At 44.7% G+C, this 18,915-nt stretch overlaps 1 protein-coding gene across 1 annotated transcript in view; it reads right to left on the bottom strand.

Moving 5' to 3' along the window:
* Positions 1-12,071, bottom strand: part of nwd2 (NACHT and WD repeat domain containing 2) — a 35,925-nt gene extending 23,854 nt beyond the window's left edge. Inside the window, exons 1-3 of the mRNA XM_076112457.1 lie at positions 12,057-12,071; positions 10,919-11,087; positions 3,552-3,640 (exon numbers count right to left, since the gene is read on the bottom strand). Coding sequence (XP_075968572.1) covers positions 3,552-3,640; positions 10,919-11,087; positions 12,057-12,071 — 273 coding nt within the window. The remainder of the gene's footprint in view (positions 1-3,551; positions 3,641-10,918; positions 11,088-12,056) is intronic.
* Positions 12,072-18,915: the final 6,844 nt, after the last annotated feature.

The following is an 18,915-nucleotide window of genomic DNA, read 5'->3' as shown; positions in this document are numbered from 1 at the left end:
CCTCCCATCTCGCTGCTCACGTCGGAGTGACAGCCGTTGGACAGAATCTCACAGCCGTGGCTGGAAAAACTTTTATTATAATTGCACCGTGTCTGACTGTGCGCGACGGACCGGGAGTTTGGCAACCGTGGTCCGACCACATTATTTACAGCGGCTGCTTCCAGTAAACCCCCGAGATTCATTTGAAGTCCTGCGTATGGGCGGAGGTGATTCCATTGTAACAAGATGATTCATGAAGAGGTGGACGATGGGTTAAGATAATGGGAGAGCTGGGGTTTCAAAAACCAAATGAGAAAGTGACAGTCAAGCATGTGCACAGCAATGATGACTGGACTGGGGGGTTGAGACTATGAACCGGGTTGTAGGTGGAAGTAAAGCAGCCGCCATGACTGTGGTGGATCAAACCAGAGGTTGTGATTGTTGGAACAGTAGAAAGACGAACCAGAAGGATTTTTGGTGGGTGGAATGAAGTGTTTTACTGTGAGTTGACAAGGCAAACTTGAATAAAGATGGTGTACCGTTGTTTCTGTACGAGTAAAAAAGCAAAGAGAGCTTGTGGAACACATCTCCCGATATATATATCTGCAATCAACGGTTGTTGGACCGACAGTGTTTGGTTGCAAAATGTTTATATATCGCCAAGTTTAAACTTTTTTTACTCTCGGATGTATTTCTAGCTGCACATCACCAAAACCGGCTTAATGAGCTGTGCCGATGTCGGGTACTCCGCAAATAGATTTTGGAAAGGAAACAACATGCTCCGTCTAAACCCAAACTCTCTTCACAGTTATGTGAGCGTGCTGCAACTAAAATAATTGATGAAGAACTTTATCAATCCGAAAAAATTGGACACTAGTTTGGTGCACAGTGCACAGCGACAAGCTGCGAAAGATACGCAAGACCACATATGAAAGACAAATGCATGTTCCGTGTTGCTCAGGAGCCTTCCAAGCCACAAAATAAACAAAAAAACAAATTTAATGTATTTACATACACAATAAAATGTGAAAAATCAACCCAAACCTGATTATAAACAAACCAATTAATATTCAAAGAAAGAGAGGCAAACAAATCCGACGTAAACCTGAGAATAATTAGATCTGATGCAAAATATGGTCCAAAAAAAGACTGGTCCAATTAACAAGCAGCCATGGTCGACAGAGCAGTAATTAATTTCACGTTCACACTCTCTGCCTCGTGTCAAAAACCCACATTTCTCTTAAAATGATTATAATGCAGCATACGTCTCACCATCGTCTCCATTCAAGTGCTGGACCCAAGATAAGTGTCGATACAACAGGACCCTACCTCATTCAATTAAAGTTAATCTGGACCCCTTAGCTGGGGTCCAATTTTGTGTTCTGAGACTGAATAAAGGGGTGATGATGACCAGCTGAGCTCAGGTAAAATCCACTGATCGATGTGTTAATAATAACACTATAAGAATGAAGCCGTATCAGAGCAAGCGTCGCACACACCAGCAGTAATCTGGTCTGCTTACAGACGTGCTGAAACCTTGTCTGACCCTGATCTTTATGCGCGTCTGTTTTGTGTTAAAAAAAAGTTAGCATACACAAATGGTACAAAAAAAAAAAAGGGGATCACGGCTGATCCCAGCTGCTGTGCGCTGACTGAATGAGGACGCAGCCCTCGGCCCCCCCGGGCTGGATTTTCCGTGCCCTCTTTCCTCCCCTCCATCCATCCCTCTCTCCATCTCCTGCGATCCCTTCTCCATCCTCTTAAGGGAGCGTTCTGGATGGAAACTGAGCCAAGTGATGAGGGACCGGGGAGAATTGGGTTTTTATCAGCTTGGCATATGTGTGTCAGCGTGTGCCAGCGGATGTGTGTGAGAGACGGGAGTGTGTGTGTGAAAGGGGAGGCGGGAATCGCACATAAATTACAAATCAAAGCGAACGATGAATGCAACTACTAAAAAAATGATCTACTCCGGCTTCAACATAACGTACAGGACTCGTAACCAACATTTTAACTTGCACGTACTAGTACAACTTATTATCGAGCCCAAGTAACCTGTGGTTTCAGCCAAGGTGCCAACTCTCACTTTGCGTGGGTGGGGATGAGGAGTCGGGGGGGGGGGGGGGGGGGGGGTTCGGATAGAGGAAGAGTAAGTGAGTCATAGTATAAACTCCCAGGCCCTCTGCATAATTATTTCAGCTCACGCTTCGTCACAGCGAGCTGAATCACCAGACAGACACGTGGCCACAGATACCGGAGCCAAAAACGTCTCCGCCTGGCTCCTCTCGCATTATCTCGCACTTCTCTGCTCACACGCAGACATTTGAGAGATTCAGCAATGGCTGTTGGATCTTCCTGTCTGGTTACCGCGCGTCTTTGACCCTTTTGACTTTATGTAGTCGGAGCTATTCGTTGAATGGTAAATGGCTGCTCCCATTCACCAAAGCATTTCGGCCGGATGTTCGTGAAACAGCAGGTTCCCTCCCACTAGCATGGATAAGCTTCACAAAAGATAATTGCATGCTTAACATGACAAAGCAAATCCTGATGTACCGATTTTTATCTCCCCAGTCGTAGTCCTATTGCTACTGCTAGTGCATCCAGTATGAAAGTAAAAACCGGACTAATACAGTTAACATTTGAATATTTATGGGTTTCTATATTTAACCGTAAGAGGTAAAACACCCCTCATCACACAGGACCCTTCAGTACTCCTTCTCATCTCATTCCAAGTCCTTCAATCAGGCCACCATTATAAGAACGCTCTGTCTACAGATTAATGTATTCAAAAACTGATTCAGTCCGACTGCCATTAGGACCGAGTATTCAAACACATGGACATATTTGCACATTGCTATTTCCTGTACAGCCGGTGCTGTTTGTGTGTTTTACTGTATATATGTGTAATTTGTGTTTTTGCCACAGCAAAGACACATTTCCACTGCCCTGTGTTCTAAACACTATTGTATTAAGTCTCGTTGCAACACCTTTTTGACTATCTGTGCTCGGAGCTGTTTACGATCCAAACATTCTTAGCATGAAATGAGAATTAGCCGCGGACACCTTGCTGACTACGGCTTTGCAAAAACAATTCGGGGGTCACTGACATCCCCCTCATCGCAAGGAAATCTCCTCCAATCCTTCTAGGAACAATCTGTGGCAGAAATCTCTCCCTGACTCGAGGGCTCCCCAGCATTTGTTAAACAAACAAACAAACCTCTGATGGCAATCTTTCCGTGTACAGTGATGCTGATTTGCAATGCAAATGATCTTGATCAGTGGACACCACAGGGAGACTGCTGCAGCTCTCCGACAACAACAAAGGGAAGGCCCTCGCATCATGCTGCCTTATCGGCTGCTAGATTTGTGCCAGCCTTCGCTGACGGAAGCCTTATCTTTACTGGCCTTCTGTCCGCTTAAAGGGACCGAGACCCTCTGCATGCTGCTTTGGGGCCCCTCCAGGCCGTGTGTCAGCCACGGAGTAGATTCGAAGGCACTTAACAGTCAGTGTTGGCAAACTAGAGAAGGAAAGAAAATATCTCGGTGGAAAAAAAGGGGGGAATGCAGTCAGTTACCTGGAATTCAATCCCATAGTTCTCCCTGCAGAAGTCTCGTAGTTTGGGGTAGACGTGCTCTTTCAGCGCGTTCCTCTCCGCCTCCGTGTCTGGAGACAAAAGAAATAGGACATGTTTAGCTAACCAGTACCAAAACACAAACTTGTGTATGTGCAAACAGAGCTGGAGCCAGGGGACAATTAGCTAGACGAGAAGCAGAGCTTGTCTGGATCTCTCTTAATTAAAGATGTATCAACTATTCACCTCTACAATATTAACGTCGGCCTCATATCGATGTTTACGTAGATCATTTTTCAACATGCAACCCGTTTTTACACCCTTAGAAAACTAGGATTACCGAGGAGAGCTGCAGACAGCAGCAGTCCCCGACACACACTGTTGAAGAATGTGTGCGATTATGCAGCATTACAAAGGCAGTGATCATATTGGACAGTCGCAGAGTGAGTGCCCACGGCTCCTTGTTGTGTCCCACTTTCTTTCCTCCCGTCCTCTCTCTTTCACTGTCTTCCAAATGGTTACTGTAATGTATTTGGACAGGCCCAGTCTCTTTCCCCCCCCTCTCTCTTTCTGAAGGGTGTGGACGGATAGTTAAAAACAGAACATGCCCGAGAGAGAGAGAGAGAGAGAGAGAAGAGCCCTCTGTGACCAAGAAGCTGCCTCGCGCACGGGGAAACACACATGGCGGACGCCGCGCAAACAGTCGCTCAGCCGCTAACCGTGTCATACGCAGCGTGAGCAGAAGAGCCCACAAATTTAGTCTGACGAATCTTTCTCTAGTCTATCTTTAGCACGGCTCTAGGCCCTGACCGCACACATATAGCCGCCCACAGGCCACCCGAGCGAAATGTCAAGTCAAAACTCAACGGCTGTGATAGTATATGCAAATTAAATAAAATGGCATCGGTGGAGCGCTCATCTAATTCCATCCGATGCATTACAGTCGAATCCATTGTATCTTACAGTGACGTGGGCGACGTCGTAGTTTATGGTGTTCTTTTCATTAAACCTGCTTGAGAAGCGTTCGAAAGGTGGTGCGACGCAAATCCGCATGTTGCTGTTCTGTGTCTCGATGTGACCCGACAGACTAAACTGTGTTGTTATTTGTATTGTGTTGATAACGGTAAGACGCCTCTCCCTCTCTCTTTCTCTCTCTCTTTTTTTTGGTGGGATGATGATGAGTTATGGCAGCCTGACGTATGTGTGTGTGTGTGTTGTGTACACACCCACATGCAAAGGAACAAAGACGGGATGTTGCAATTCGCCCTCTTTCTCTCGCTGTGTGTGTCCCTCCCTCCACTTTTCCAATCTGTTTATTTCAATAGTGCCGACCAATCTATCTTTCCTTTCAGATGTGTCCTGTCAGCTCTTTGTTTTGTCTTTCACCCTTCCTCCTTCTCTTCTCTCCTCCTCCCATCGCCCTTTAGAGAACACATGGGCTGTAGATTTAACATAGAAATAAAGTGAAATGTCGCCTCCTTCTCTCCTTTATACTCGATACAAGGGCTGCTGCTAACAATGCTTTTTCCAACCATTGTTTAGTCTTTAAAAGGTGATGCAAGTGAAAAATGCCCATTAGAATTCCCCAGTGTCCAAGATAAACATCTTCAAAATGCCTGTTTTGTCATTCCAAACCCAAATATATCAAATTCACAGTGCAATGAATCCTCAAATCCTCCCGTTTGAAAACAACTTTTGCATTTTTTTTGCACGATGAATGATTTTAAATCCTCAAAAAACAACATCCTAGCAGTACACATTACTACAGTAGCATGTTGCTAACGAGCCAAACAAGCTTCACCAAATGCTGACATTGCTTCAGCGGTCGTCATCAACTGTCTCGTCAACGAGGCTCTGACAAAGCAATCGCTCCGCTCTCCTCCAGATACAACACTCCGGAGGCACTTTGTATGCACAGCAGCTTAGAGATCTCTGATTAAAAGAGAGGGAGAAGTCAACAAGACAAATAGACCAACGCTGTAACACGGTGGTCATCCACATCCACACGGATGCTACAGTGTGTGTGTGTGTGTGAGGTGCTTAAAGGGTTGGTTCATCAGATTCAGAGATAGGCGACTCTGAAATTTCTGCCTCCAGAAACGGTGTCCCTGTTGGATAATGTTCAGTGACCGGCAAATCAGTTTCGTATATCCAATTTTTTGCCGGTCACAGTTACACACATGATGGTTTTACAGTGCCTTTACTTGCGTTTTTATAGACTAAACTGTTATTTAAGTTATCGAAAAAGAGATCAATCGATAATAATCTTTTGTTGCAGCCCGAGTTCAAATTCAGCCCCTAACCTGCGGCATGTCATTCTCTCTCTCTCACTTGTCTGATCGAATGCAGCGTCTCATCACCGCATATTTCACCATATAGAGCATAAATGTCTTCAGACATCTTTGTACAATACATCGGAATAGACAACACAAGACTCCCCCCCCCCCCCCCCAAAAAAATGCAAGCAAAGCTTATTTCTTTTCCAGTTTACGGCAGAGCTGCTTGCTCAAATACTTAAAGGTCACGTCGTTCAGTCTAGCGCGCAAACTCTCTTCTGTGCAGACCTGACGCTGAACCGCAATTATGCAAACGCGCAGTCAGTGAGCAAATCGATAGCGAATGACCTGGAAGATGCTAAAGGCAAATTGTTGCTGTGTAAATCAGCCATCCATAAAGGCCAGATGTCCCTGCGTTTCCCGAGCACAGGGAGACCCTCGTCTTGTATCAGAATACCACTGAATCATGGTGAGGGAAGTCCACTGGAGGTTCCACAAGGGGAGGAAAAACCCAACAATTGACAGTAAATCATGGTGATATTGGACTGGATGCAACAGCGATGGGGACTTCCCTGTTTCTCTGCCTGTCACCTAAAATGTGTATGATTTAAATAGAGATCCAGTGTTGCTCTACCCACCATAAAGATGTGCTAGAACAAGCTCATTGGGCAACATCTGTGCTGGCAGCTGTTGCCTTGGGAACAGTCTTTATGCCGGGAACACGCTACACGTTTTACAGCCGGGCCATGATGACCGACTCTCAAGACTCTGTCACCATGGACTCCTCGTGTTATCTGGTAGATTGAAGATTCAAATCTCTTGCCTCCCGACATAATCTCAGACTAGTCGGACGATCCAATCAGCCATGATTATATCAAACGTGTGGTGTGTTGGTGTGAATGGGTTCGTTAGTCCTCATGGGCAGGTGGCACCTTTTTTCCGTTACATGTAACCTAAGTTGAAGTAGTTTTTCCTTGTGTTGCCCAGTGAATGTGTACGTTGTGAAAAGCATTGCGTTTCATGCCTGCATCTTGCCATCGGGGTTATCACGATAACAGTGGGCAGAACAATACCAGAATGTTAGTTCCTCTGCAGGACGGACTTGATTGTCTCTGCAGTTAAGTGGAAATATACATGCGAGTATATCGGCATTGCCAACGGGCCAAAATGGGTTTGAAAATGTCAGCGTATTGGATATCGGCAACAAACAAAACCAAAACATAAGGAGCTTTGATGTAGTGTTTATCACATCTATTTTATGTCGTTTTTAGGATGATAAATCTTTGCACGCACTAAGTTATTTCTGTCCGTGTCCTTGGTATGGCGGGATCTCGAAGAAGTGAGCATAATTAGAACTATATTCCAAAGAGAATTAAAGTGTGAGAGATGTGTTAAATGTTCATGTGATTTTTGAAGTGAAGTTGTTACTTTCATCAACATATTCTTTCTTTTTGCCTAAACAAATTTGACAGTGGAATCTGGAAATTAGAGTTTGGAAGGCCATGAATATGCACAATTAGAAGTAAAAGAGATATAGTGATCTACACGGATTAAACCTTTGATGTAGCAACATGTTCATGCACAAAACTAAAGAAAACTGTGTTTGGCAAGACTTTAAAAGTAGCTAAATATAGTGAGAGGCTTCAAACATGAATATATTTTCCAGGAAGACATTGAATGACACATTTATTGGAAGTTACTGGTAAGATTTTGTTCATTTTCAATCTCAATTATCAGCGTTAAGCCTCCAAACTCTCCCCAGTAGAGCCCTTGATGTGCACATGAAATAAAATTCCCATTAGTTACAAACCACTTGCAGACCACACCAGCTTTCCCGAGGTTAATTATGTTGGTTATAAGTGGATAAGCACGATGTCATTTTATTCAGGTGTATCCATCGGGCTGCTGGCTATCGTTGCAATCATTCCCTGATGAGAGTTCTTTTTTTTTTTTTTACAGTATGTTCCACGAAATGGTTCAAACACCCAGGGAGTTGGACGAGTGTGTGAGGGCAAATGCTGAAATTGTCGAAACGATCCTCGGGGGGGCGGGTGCAGAATTGTTCCCCAGCACTCTGAGAGAGGTCACTAAAAGCTGCTGCCAAACAAGCCCGAGTGAGATTTCTCTCTCCCTTCAGAAGAAGAGAGAAGGGGGGGGGGGGGGGGTCAGGAGGCCAGGACGACACAAGGGGGAGACGAAACAAGCTAACAAACACGTCGTCAACTTCACATGCCGCAGGGAACCTCAAAAACGAACAGGAACTCAACAGCCCCTGAAAAGCAATATTATTAAACAAAAACAGTATTTTCCACCGGTCCTCTCTCCCTCTGTCCGCCTCGCCACCCCTCCCACTCTCTCCATTGTTCGCTTTCACCAGACTCGATTAAAAAAATAAAAAATAAAAAATAAAAAAGTGGATGATTACGGAGAGTGAGAGATATTCTTAAAAGTAAAGAGACCATTGATTCAGGGAAATCGGAGCTAAAAACCTACAAACTGAAACAGATAAATGGAGTAAATTGAAACCGTGGGAATAATTGTCGGGGTGAATTATGATGTAATTGGTGGTGTCTGTGGTGACACGCTTAAGCCTTGATGGTGGTGCGTTGGACGGGGAGATGATTTCATGCACCGCATCCCCGAGGCCTCGTGCTTTTATCAACTTTAAACAGCTTAAGTGATAGCTTGCATACAAGTAGCTGCCTATTGCACACAACCGATGCCAGAGCCCCCTGAGGTGACTACAGCAAGGTAATGGAGTTGTCCCGAAATGCTTATATGGATCCCTACGACTGAACACACGCACACACACGCACACACACACAATATTGACAGAGGAGACAGGCTGCATAATGCACTGAGCGGTTCACACAAACACAAAAATAAATCATGTTAGGCTTTTCTCTGGTTTGTTGTTGCTGCTGTCGTCTGGCTACTGGCAAGAGCAGATATCGGGGGTTTTAATTGATCGACTGTGGCCACACACACACACACACACAGAGATCCACCTACCTGAGCCAAGAACTTGAGTGTTTCATTAACATCATGGAAGGAGGATGTAAATCCACTCAAATTAGTTGTTCAGCTTACATTTTGGCAAACACTCTGGAATAATTCCATGCTCTATGTCACTGCATTGTGGACGTGAGCCTCCTATTGTAGCGTCTGCACGCTGTGCTGATAACTCAAACTGCTCTCTTCTATCAGCTTCCTCTGAGGAAGACAATGTACTTTATTCTAAATGATAGTTAAAGAGGCATGCTCATGCTCGTCTATTTTTTTTCTCTCCAAGCCGATTCAATAATAACCATAAGGATGGGAACGAATAGAAACTGTGTCCGACTAAAGTTCAGATCAAAACGGCGGGTTGTTGCGCAGCTCTGGCTGGTTAGGACACGGTTTCATGGACGTAATAGACTCAAAAAGTCATGTTTGGCCAATTTTGACAGCCAACAGACCCAGACTCAGAGTAGCAGAATCGGTTGCTGCAGAAAACGTGTCGTACAAACACAGGGCTTTCATCCAGGAGGCCGCTGTTCGTGTTGCGTGCACAACTAAAAGTGAACTTTTACATACTGTCACGTCACTCCTTAGTCACGTGACTCGTTAGTCACGTGAGTTGCTGGTCAGTCAAGTTAACATCAACCATGTTGAGTGTTTTTATCCATTGGGGCCATGTTATTGATTGCTTGTCTGATTTGACCACATTATACAGTTACAGTAAGGTGACTGCTGTTAAATAAGTGCATGGACAGCCCCCTCTAGTGAACATGGAGAAACAGGTTTTTGCAGCAGGACTGAGGGCAGACCCGGGTCACGGTATTTCATCACGTGCATGTTGAGACAGAAGGTAGGCTTTGCAAATGTCATTTTGACCAAAGCAGGGGAACCAACAGTGTTTCTGCACCATTGCTGAGGCACGACAGTGTGTGTGTATATCTGTATGGCTTCATTACAAAAAAAAAGATGGCACTGCATACCAAACACCTCGCTTCACTGGAAACAGCAGCTCAAAATTAGCTCCTTTTCACAGCTCGGGCTCAGATGTGTGTCTTTCCATGTGTGCCGACGGTGTGAAAAGAACTAGGAATAGCCCCCCCCCCCCAACACTCATCCTTTTTCCATCCACGTGTAGCATGGAGCGTTAAATGTGTGCTGTGGCGGGATGCTCTGAATGACTGCTACAGGTGGATAAACAGTGGCCGACTTTTCCGCCATCTACTGCGGGCCGTAATCCGAGGTCAGTTCATTCTTATTTGGGTTCATAGCAAGTTGCTCGGCGAGGGCAAATGACAATGATCTATCGACAAAAACAGCCTCCCTTTTTTAATTCTGGCAATGCCCTCCTCCTCGCTCTCCCTTCCCCTCTCATAGCCTACTCTACTTCCCTTGCCTTGTTTACTCCAGTTTTACTGAGCCTATTTTTACCCCCTTGCCCAGAGGGCATATTCAAATACAGAGCTGCAACTGGGTGTCTCCCTCACGACCCAACTGTCTTGCACTCTGCTCACACCGTGCACTCTTATGTCGAGAGCAATCCCTTGTTGCGTTGAGATGTTGGAATAATTCATGCACCTTTTTTTTTTTGTCAGGTTGTAACCTATTTTAGATATTTTCCAGTTGTTCTAAGGTTAAGTGGATCATGTGTCGCAGCTCAATGCCCATAAATAGACTCCACCTTAATCTGAGAACCCTGGTTTTTCCATCAAAATAAACCTGAGTCAATACTGGCTCACAAGATCACATGCTTGGAAACGGTTTCATGTCCTGATGCATTGACCTTCTACTTTACTGTGCTTGAGTACATTGTTAAAGCCCTAATGGCTGCAATTTTTGGGGGGATTATTTCTCAAAATCGGTCAAAACAAGGCTATTTGCTACTGAACAATATTAAATTTCCACTGCAAAGAAGTCAACTAAATGTCTTTAAAAAAAGCCCAATGGGTATAATCTTTTTTTCATGTTTCTAAAATGAGTCACAACATTAAAAACTGTGTCCTGTGGAATGTAAGGGTCTGCAGGCTTGAAGAAGAGTGTGTAGGATGGGAGGGAGGGAGATGAGAGAGGGGGGGGGGCGGACACACACTGACTTACCGTCGGGGTTGGCACATATGAAGACCCGGACGCTGCGGCCGGTGGGGACGTGGTGCGGCAGGGCGTTGATGTTGCCGCTGATGGCCGCCTTGCGCAGCGCCGACTCCCGCGGGCAGGGCTGCCTGCTCCCCACTCCCGACGGCCACATGGTGGGCGACTTCCAGCGTGGCTACACACACGCACAGAAGGAAGGGTTCACGTTAGCGCGGCCAGGGGCGCACATGGCCAGACGTGCATGCTTTACGCGCATGATCCATCCACACGCACACACATGGGGCGTTAGTTACGGCAGAGGCGTGGGCCTGCATAATGGCTTTTTAATTTGCCGCCAACTTTTGACACATTTACTGGCATTAACTTAATTCCCGGGGACACAAATACGCCTGTGGGACTTACAAAACGCATTTCGTTATTTGATAATTTTGTGTGGTGCACTTTGAAAGATGTATCAGTTTCATCTTTTTTCTCATGAAACGCACACGCATTTTTGGGATACTTTACTCCAGGCTCAAGCGTTACAATACCTTGCCATGTACTCATAACGCCCATGCCACACATACACACAAATAAGTTTGGATGGATCGGACAAATCTTCTCCAAAACACAGATGCATCGAATGTGATTCGTATTGCATTCGTGTGGTAGGGGATATAGTAATACTATTAGGATATTACGCACAGCCTACTACCGTCATGGTGCATGCGTAATTTGTATACATGTCCTTGGACGCATTTTCATACCACTGTGGGACAAACAGACAAACGGTAGGAGACGATACACAACTCGGAATAGACGAGCAAGGCAAGCATCAGTCGTATTCCCACCCCGGAGAAGATGTTTGTAGAGGCGAATAACCGCAAAGACTGATGGGTTATTCCGCCAGGAGCAGATGTCAAGTCGCTGGTTTTCCGGAGTTGGTCTATCCTGAAACCTTTTGTTTCAAAGACGGAAAACCTCAAAAAAGACAACAAAAAGCGGTGGGGAAGTTGGGTAGTCCACTACAGAACACTACATGAAATCATCTGAACGCAGAAAAATCACAGAGGCACCGCATCCACAGAGAGAGAGAGAGGGGGGACTTCACTACTGGTGATGCTGGAGACGGGCACAAGAACAGGACACACTTCTTGTTGCTCACATTCATTCGCTTCATTTCGTGGCTTCCGAAAATATCCAGGCGTCGAGGACGGTAGAAGGAAGATAAAAACGCCCATTAGAGTGTCTGTGGCCGAGAGGCGACGCCGGGAGACGGTGAAACGGACGCCGTGGGTCGGAGGGCTCCCCTTGGCATCCTGCTGTCTCTGCGAGCCGACCGAGCTCTGAGAGACGGAGAGTGTGTGAAGCTCGGCAAAATAAAAGCGCGACCGCCGGATGGCATTTTCAGAATAAAATAGCAGTTTCAGAATAAAGATTGCTACGCCCTCACACGAAATGCTCCAGCAGCATTATCGTGAAAACAACGAATGCCTTTTATTATTTCCTTAGTTTGAACATAAAAAACGAGAGTTTTCATTTAAAGTGTTTTTTTTTTTTTACAACCTACTGCTCCGTATACTCACCTAGTTTATCCAAGGAATTTGCCCTTTTACGCTGAAGGCTAACCTTGTAATTCCGGTGGAGCTCTATCTTCTTCAGTTGGGCTTGACGGAGAGGAGCTCTGGATGCTCCTCGTACCTGTCTCCCTGTCTCTCTCCTCTCTGTGGTGGACAGACTGGTGCTCACCCGGTGCCTTATTCAAATTGCACCGGACCGCGGAGTCAGCAGTGGGGTGTCGTAAATGACGTGGCCACCGGTACTAACAAAGGAAAGTAACGCGACGTTACCGTTACAAAGACGTCGTGAACGCTACGTTGTTTTTTTTTTTCACACAGTACATAAACCACCAATAAAAGTTGAGCTAAGTTATCCAAATAAAAGTTAAATTATCCTTTTTTCCCTCTCTTTGTTGACATTGTTATTGTTCCTGTTTGGCAATTTCCCCCCGTGGCAATGCATTGCTCCGTAGCTCATTCCGGAGGTGCTCCATGCGAGTTCATGAGAAGAGGAATTTGCTCTATTTACGTAACGTTTAATGCGTTATTTCTTTTGCGTAAAGGTTACCTGAGTGCCCCCTTTTTTTTTCCCGCGGATGGGGGAGAAGCAGCAGTCCGGGGGAGGATGAGGAGGTGGGGGGAGGAGTTTGAATAAATTGCTTTATCGATAAATGTACCTCTGCTCTGCAGCCTCTGGTTATTCGCGCTGGAAGTTTAAGTGCATTGGATTTGTACTAAACGGAATTGATTACTGTGCTGTTCTCATGAGGGGGAAACGCTGAACCCCCCCCCCCCCCCACCACCACCACCACCACCACCACCACCACTACCTCTCAGTCAGTGTTCAGCGGGCAGCAGCAAGCATTTCCCTGAAACTGATGAAGAGTGAGTCTGTCGCCTGAACCTGAAGTTCAGCCTCTGCACTAATGCTTTTAAGTTATGACCGTAGCCTATAAAAAGACGAGAAAAGCCTATGGATGCAGAAAGTCCTTGGTTTACATGTCACATAAGACTTTGAGCACATTACTGATGGAAATAACATTTTGTTACAGATGTTTTTTTAACATTTTTTGTTTTACAGCCACATCTTCCATCGTTCCACTTATCCACATCTTAAAAAAATATTACATCTTCTTCTATGTTAAAGAATACAAAAGTAAAAAAAAACAATGGAATATTTAGCGACGGTAAATAGGGACCGTGTTTGCAAGCAACACTTTCTCATTGTTCCAAATCAATAAACACCATAAAGGGCCCCTGACAATTGCAAGAAGCTACCAATCATGCTGCCGTTTCACATTACATGCAGCATATTTAGGCAGCTGTAGTGCCCCTAATGCTCGATAACATTCAAATGTATCATCTCTGAATTATTGCTGGCATATTTTTAAAGCCCAGAGGAAACATTGCCATGGCTATAAATGCCAAATTTAACAAAGTATTTACGTAAGACAAAAAAATAATAATTAGGAGCTCGACGACTTACTGTTGTGCTGCGGGTCTCGAGGATGATTCTAGGGCTCTGCAGGCTCACACCGACCCATTTAAGGCAGCCGGCAGGGGCCACCGCTCACACCAGGACAAAAATTCAAGACTCCGGAAAAGCTCAAGTAGAGCGCCGGGAACCAGAGCCTCGTACCCAACAGTGTTGTGACCTTTCTTCACTTGATTGTTCCGCTCCCTCTCATAATCCCCAGTCAGTTAATCACGAGTGCACCTGCACTGGATTATTGGAACCACAGTCTTACCAAAGGATGCATTTTACACAGCTTGTTGTATGCGAGCGGGGCCGTGAAAACCGCTCAGGAGGCCTTAAAACAGTGAAAATGTATTAACTCTGGCATGTTCCAGGGACCCTGTGCAGCCCCCTAAATCATTTAGCATCTCTCCCCAGTTTGGTGCACCCATGTGTGAGTAAACACCTTTGGGTGAGTGGTCGAGCGTGTGTGTGTGTGTGTGTGTGTGTGTGTGTGTGTGCGCATTCAAGTATGTTTACAGCAATTGCAAGTTGTTGGCAATATCGGCGTGTTTATGTGCTCATTTTCCTGTCCCCCCCCCCCGAACCCCCGGACCACTCCAAGCGAATGTGAGTCACCGTGGTGACAAGATGCGATGTGTCACCTGGGAGAGACACACGGACACAAAGGACGGACACTAGCTTTTCACTTGGCAAACGTCCACATGCACACATTCTATGCACGCAAAGGCACCGACTTCACAAATGGCTTGTGACGGATGTTTTTTTTTCCTGCCAAACAGCTGGAAAGGAATGGAGGGAGTGGGAGTCAGGGGAGACTTGTTGGGAATGTCAACATTAACTCCTTAATTAAAATGACCTCTCTCAACTGGTTATTTTTAGTTGGCCGACTCAGAGATCAAGGGCACGTGGTGATGAGTTTTAAGTCATTGCTAGGAAATGTCGATGGGAAACTTGGGCAAAGTCCAAATCGTGTGATTCATGCTTTCATTAAATACAAAATACAGCCGAGGCTGATGAGAAGGTCACTGCTTTGAAGATCTTTGGTCACAAACCAAACTAATGGACAGTTTCAAAGTTTTGAGCCGATGGTGGCGCTATAGCAGAAATCAGGGGATCGACAACAAGATTAGGTTGCATCCTCTGGGGACCAGGAATATCTGTAAAACAAATTAAAATCAAGGCAATCCACCCAATAGTTGAGATATTTAAGTCCACAGTGGTGGACCGACTGGCCGACAAACACCAGCAGGGTATATGCATGTCATGCTCACGCCTTATCGGGTATACAGAAGTATATTTGAATTAAGTTTTACACCAATTAACATCTTTAATTAACTGATTGCAAAGTAATTTTCTGTAAACTTTTCAGGCTCGGCATTACATAATGAAGAAGAGAGTAAATTTAATCTGCTCAAAATATCATTGTTGATGTTCAAAATGTGGTCGTGGTGACTGTGTAGATCATATGAACATCATCCGTTTAAAAGAAACTCTTATATTATAGATATTACTGTGATGCTGTGATCTTGCTTCAGCACGTCCTTGAATCCCATCCCGCTCCGGAGACCTCGCTCGAGTGCGACCGCATGCACTCTGACCTCACTTAATTTCTTTCCTCCGGTGTTCATCTCCATATAGCGCTGAATTCATTTGTATTGGCTAAATCATCACTGAATCCCTTCCAACTATCACTTCACATCCCCATCTTATTTGCCAAAAAAAAAGAAAAAGGGGGCCTTTTTTAATAATTTCATTCACATGCTCTGGTTTGTCAGTAGTGTTTGAATAATCAGGCAATTTTCTGATTTCCTGACTTCCATTCCAAGCTTTAAGATGGAGCAGATGCTGCTTACCAATTTATTTATGCAAAGTAGATTAACTTTGGCACCTTGCAAATCAGCGGGTTTAGTCATGAGTGAAAAGTCTACACACCGATTAATGGGGCCGCTTTGATTGTGATGTGTCAAAATAAAAAAATAAAAAAATAAAAAAAAAGATTCGGTCATTTTGAGCGTTAGGTATTTGCCCATGAACGCCTTTGTCCTCCTCCACATTTCCTTCCAGACAACGTTTACGTTCACACATCCGATAACTCTTCTCTCATAACAAAACCCAGGAGATACCCTGGCTATAACTGAATAAAAACCCAGCAGAGCAGGCTTAGGAGGACTCAGACATAATCCTGCTATTAGCCAAGACAGGATTCCAATCAGAGCTCTACAGCCTCTCTCTCTCTCTCTCTCTCGTTCAACGGCAAAACACGGCATACCTCCCATACGGTATCAGCGCAAACACGAACCTGGTTTTAAAAACAGGTGTCAGCGACACCATGAAGTCACGAGCAAGTCAACTACCAAGTAAACATGTATATTTGTCTTGAGAAGAAAAGAAAGTAACAGCATTGTTCCAGTGCGAGAGTACAATTCATCATAGTGGTGCAATGGTCAGCTGACAGTATGCACAGTATCACTTACTTTGTGTGTACAAAGTTTCACAATTTTATTTATATTTGGAGTGACACAACTTTGGGTGAGTTTGCATCCATCCATTGCAAAAAAACAACAACCTCTGTGATGGTTGTACTGAGGAACAGCAGTGCTAAGAGCAAAATGCTAACGTCAGGATGCTAACATTAGTTGTGCAGGTATTTGGTTATAAACCAAAGTATTGGACACGTTCTTTGCCTCCTTTTTAGTGGTCACAATGACATTTGCAAGATTTCACCGCGCTCGATGGAAAAACAACCTATAAGAGCCGAGGAGTCTCGAAGGCAGCTGTCCATCACTGCTCTGAATTCTGTTTTAAACTGTCACTAACTAGGCAGCGCTAATAAAATATGAATCCAGATTTCTCGTCTCACATGTTTTCAGAAACAAATCTTAGAGTTCTGTTTAGCTGTGAAATAAGAAAGTCTGCTCTGGCCGGTGGGAGGTGTTTGCTCGACTGTTTTCAACATGGCGGGCGGCTCACAAACATTAATCATGACTTCTGATGCTTTTCAACCGCAGCACCGTTAGTCTCAAAGTATGCTGTTGACGTGCTCTTGACAAAGACACTAAACTGTAGCTGCGCACTCATCTGAAGTCACTCTGACAAGATTACCAGCCAAGTGCTTGAAGCCAAAATATGGAATATTATATGTACAAATCTCCTCCTACTCCTCTTGCTAACTTCCCTCAGAGTGTGAATCCTGCACCACAACAAGCATCGGCCAAGACACAGTTATATTTGGTCACTTGGAGGGTAAAAAAAAATGCATTTCAGCTATCTGTGCATTGCCTTTTGTGGCGGTTTTATTTGTCCTCCCACTGTGACCTTTAGTGCGTATCTGATTTGAATCTATGTTTCTGTTTTTTTTTTTCCCAAGTGGGTGAAAGTGATGGTGTAGTGATTGCGAGACAGACGTAGGCGCACAAACACACAGGCAAAGCATGCGTGTGCTTGTTGTGTGAGCGTGCACACGCAAGCATACCAGTATGCACGCATCCACTCGCACACACACATAAAATACACGCACATGGGAAGAGTAGACGTGTGTGTGTGGACGTGGACGAACTAGAACACCCACAGTGAGTAAAGTATAGGCTGTTTTTAATGTTTTTACTTTTGTGGACTATTCAAATATAAATCAAGACTTCAAATTGAGTTGACGCTTGTTGGCTCAAAATATAATTGAAGTCGCCTTCCTGGAGCAAGTTGTGCAGTTAATTCTCAACTCATAAGTGGGATGATTTGATCACTGCCCTACACCAGTACACTCTGTACTACTACAACTCAATGCTGCCGGGTTTCCAATTTAAAAGGATTCAAAATGATTCTAAGCTGCTGTGTAGTTACTACTGCAATTGGTGCTCAAATGTCAAGGAAATCTTCTCTGTTGAAAGCACGTGACTGCAAATCCCCAAGGATGGTAAATGGACTTGCATTGTGTAAAATGGCAGAATAAACAAAATGCCAGTATTCAGTGAAACACTTAAAGATGAAAATGAAAGAATGTTGCTTGATATGGCCTTGGTGCTGACAACTCCTCTCGGTGCAGATGCCAGAACAAGTATACTTGGCATTCGAGCGATGTATATTTCTGCATTAAGATTTTGTGTGCTATAGTGAAGTGAAAACACTGTTGACGTTTCCACCTGCTTGCAGTACAAACTGCACGGGATCCATGACAACAGAAATAATTGGGCCTGGTTCTCTGTAGTTCTTCTAGTTTGTCCGCCAGTGAGTTGATTGAAGCCGTTTGTGAGTGCGAGTGTGACAGAGACGGAGAGAAGGGAAGGCTAGTCCCGACTCTATTTCCTCATTAATTCAAGCTTTACCAAGATGTTACCCAGACTGGACAGGCTGCTGTCTTTCTTCTGCTTCGTAGGCCCGCCATCAGTCTGGAAAAAAACGTAGGTGTGTGTGTTTATGTGAGGAAGTGCCAAACTGACTCAAACACAACATAACAGTGTGTGTGAGGCAACTACCAGGAAATGTAGCATAAATAATGTACAATGTCGTAGCGGTTTTTCTCTCTCCACAATTTAAACTGTCAGGCTGCCAAGTGTAGGGATGGCAGTAATGGCCACATATCTGCTAGTGCATAAAAATAAAGCTCCCTGCTCGGCCTTTTATTAAACATCCTGCATTCCCCCCCCCCCCCAATACCCGAGCGAAAATACCTTTGTTGTTTGTTGCATTATTTATGTGCTAGAAGCAGAAGTATTCAATAAGGGCTCAGACTTGCATATATTTGCTTCTGAAAACGCAGTCACGCAATAGCAATGTATTGCAAACCGGCCTTAGGATCGAGAGGCGTGAAAGGATGTTGCCGAAGAAGGACGAGTAATTTGAATCGGCACGCGGGGATTCAATTATCCAATAGAGAACGGGACAGATGGAAAGTGACAATTCAAACGGTGAAAGACAAATCATCCATAATATAGAAGGATTCATATCTTAACAACTCTTCTGTTATGTTCACTGAGCACATCTTGTCACAT

The sequence above is a fragment of the Anarhichas minor genome, unplaced genomic scaffold (assembly GCF_050575085.1).
Source record: "Anarhichas minor isolate MPS153535 unplaced genomic scaffold, ASM5057508v1 ptg000049l, whole genome shotgun sequence".
Taxonomy (NCBI): domain Eukaryota; kingdom Metazoa; phylum Chordata; class Actinopteri; order Perciformes; family Anarhichadidae; genus Anarhichas; species Anarhichas minor.
The sequence above is the reverse complement of the archived record's forward strand: the minus strand, read 5'-3'. Positions and strand labels throughout refer to the sequence as shown.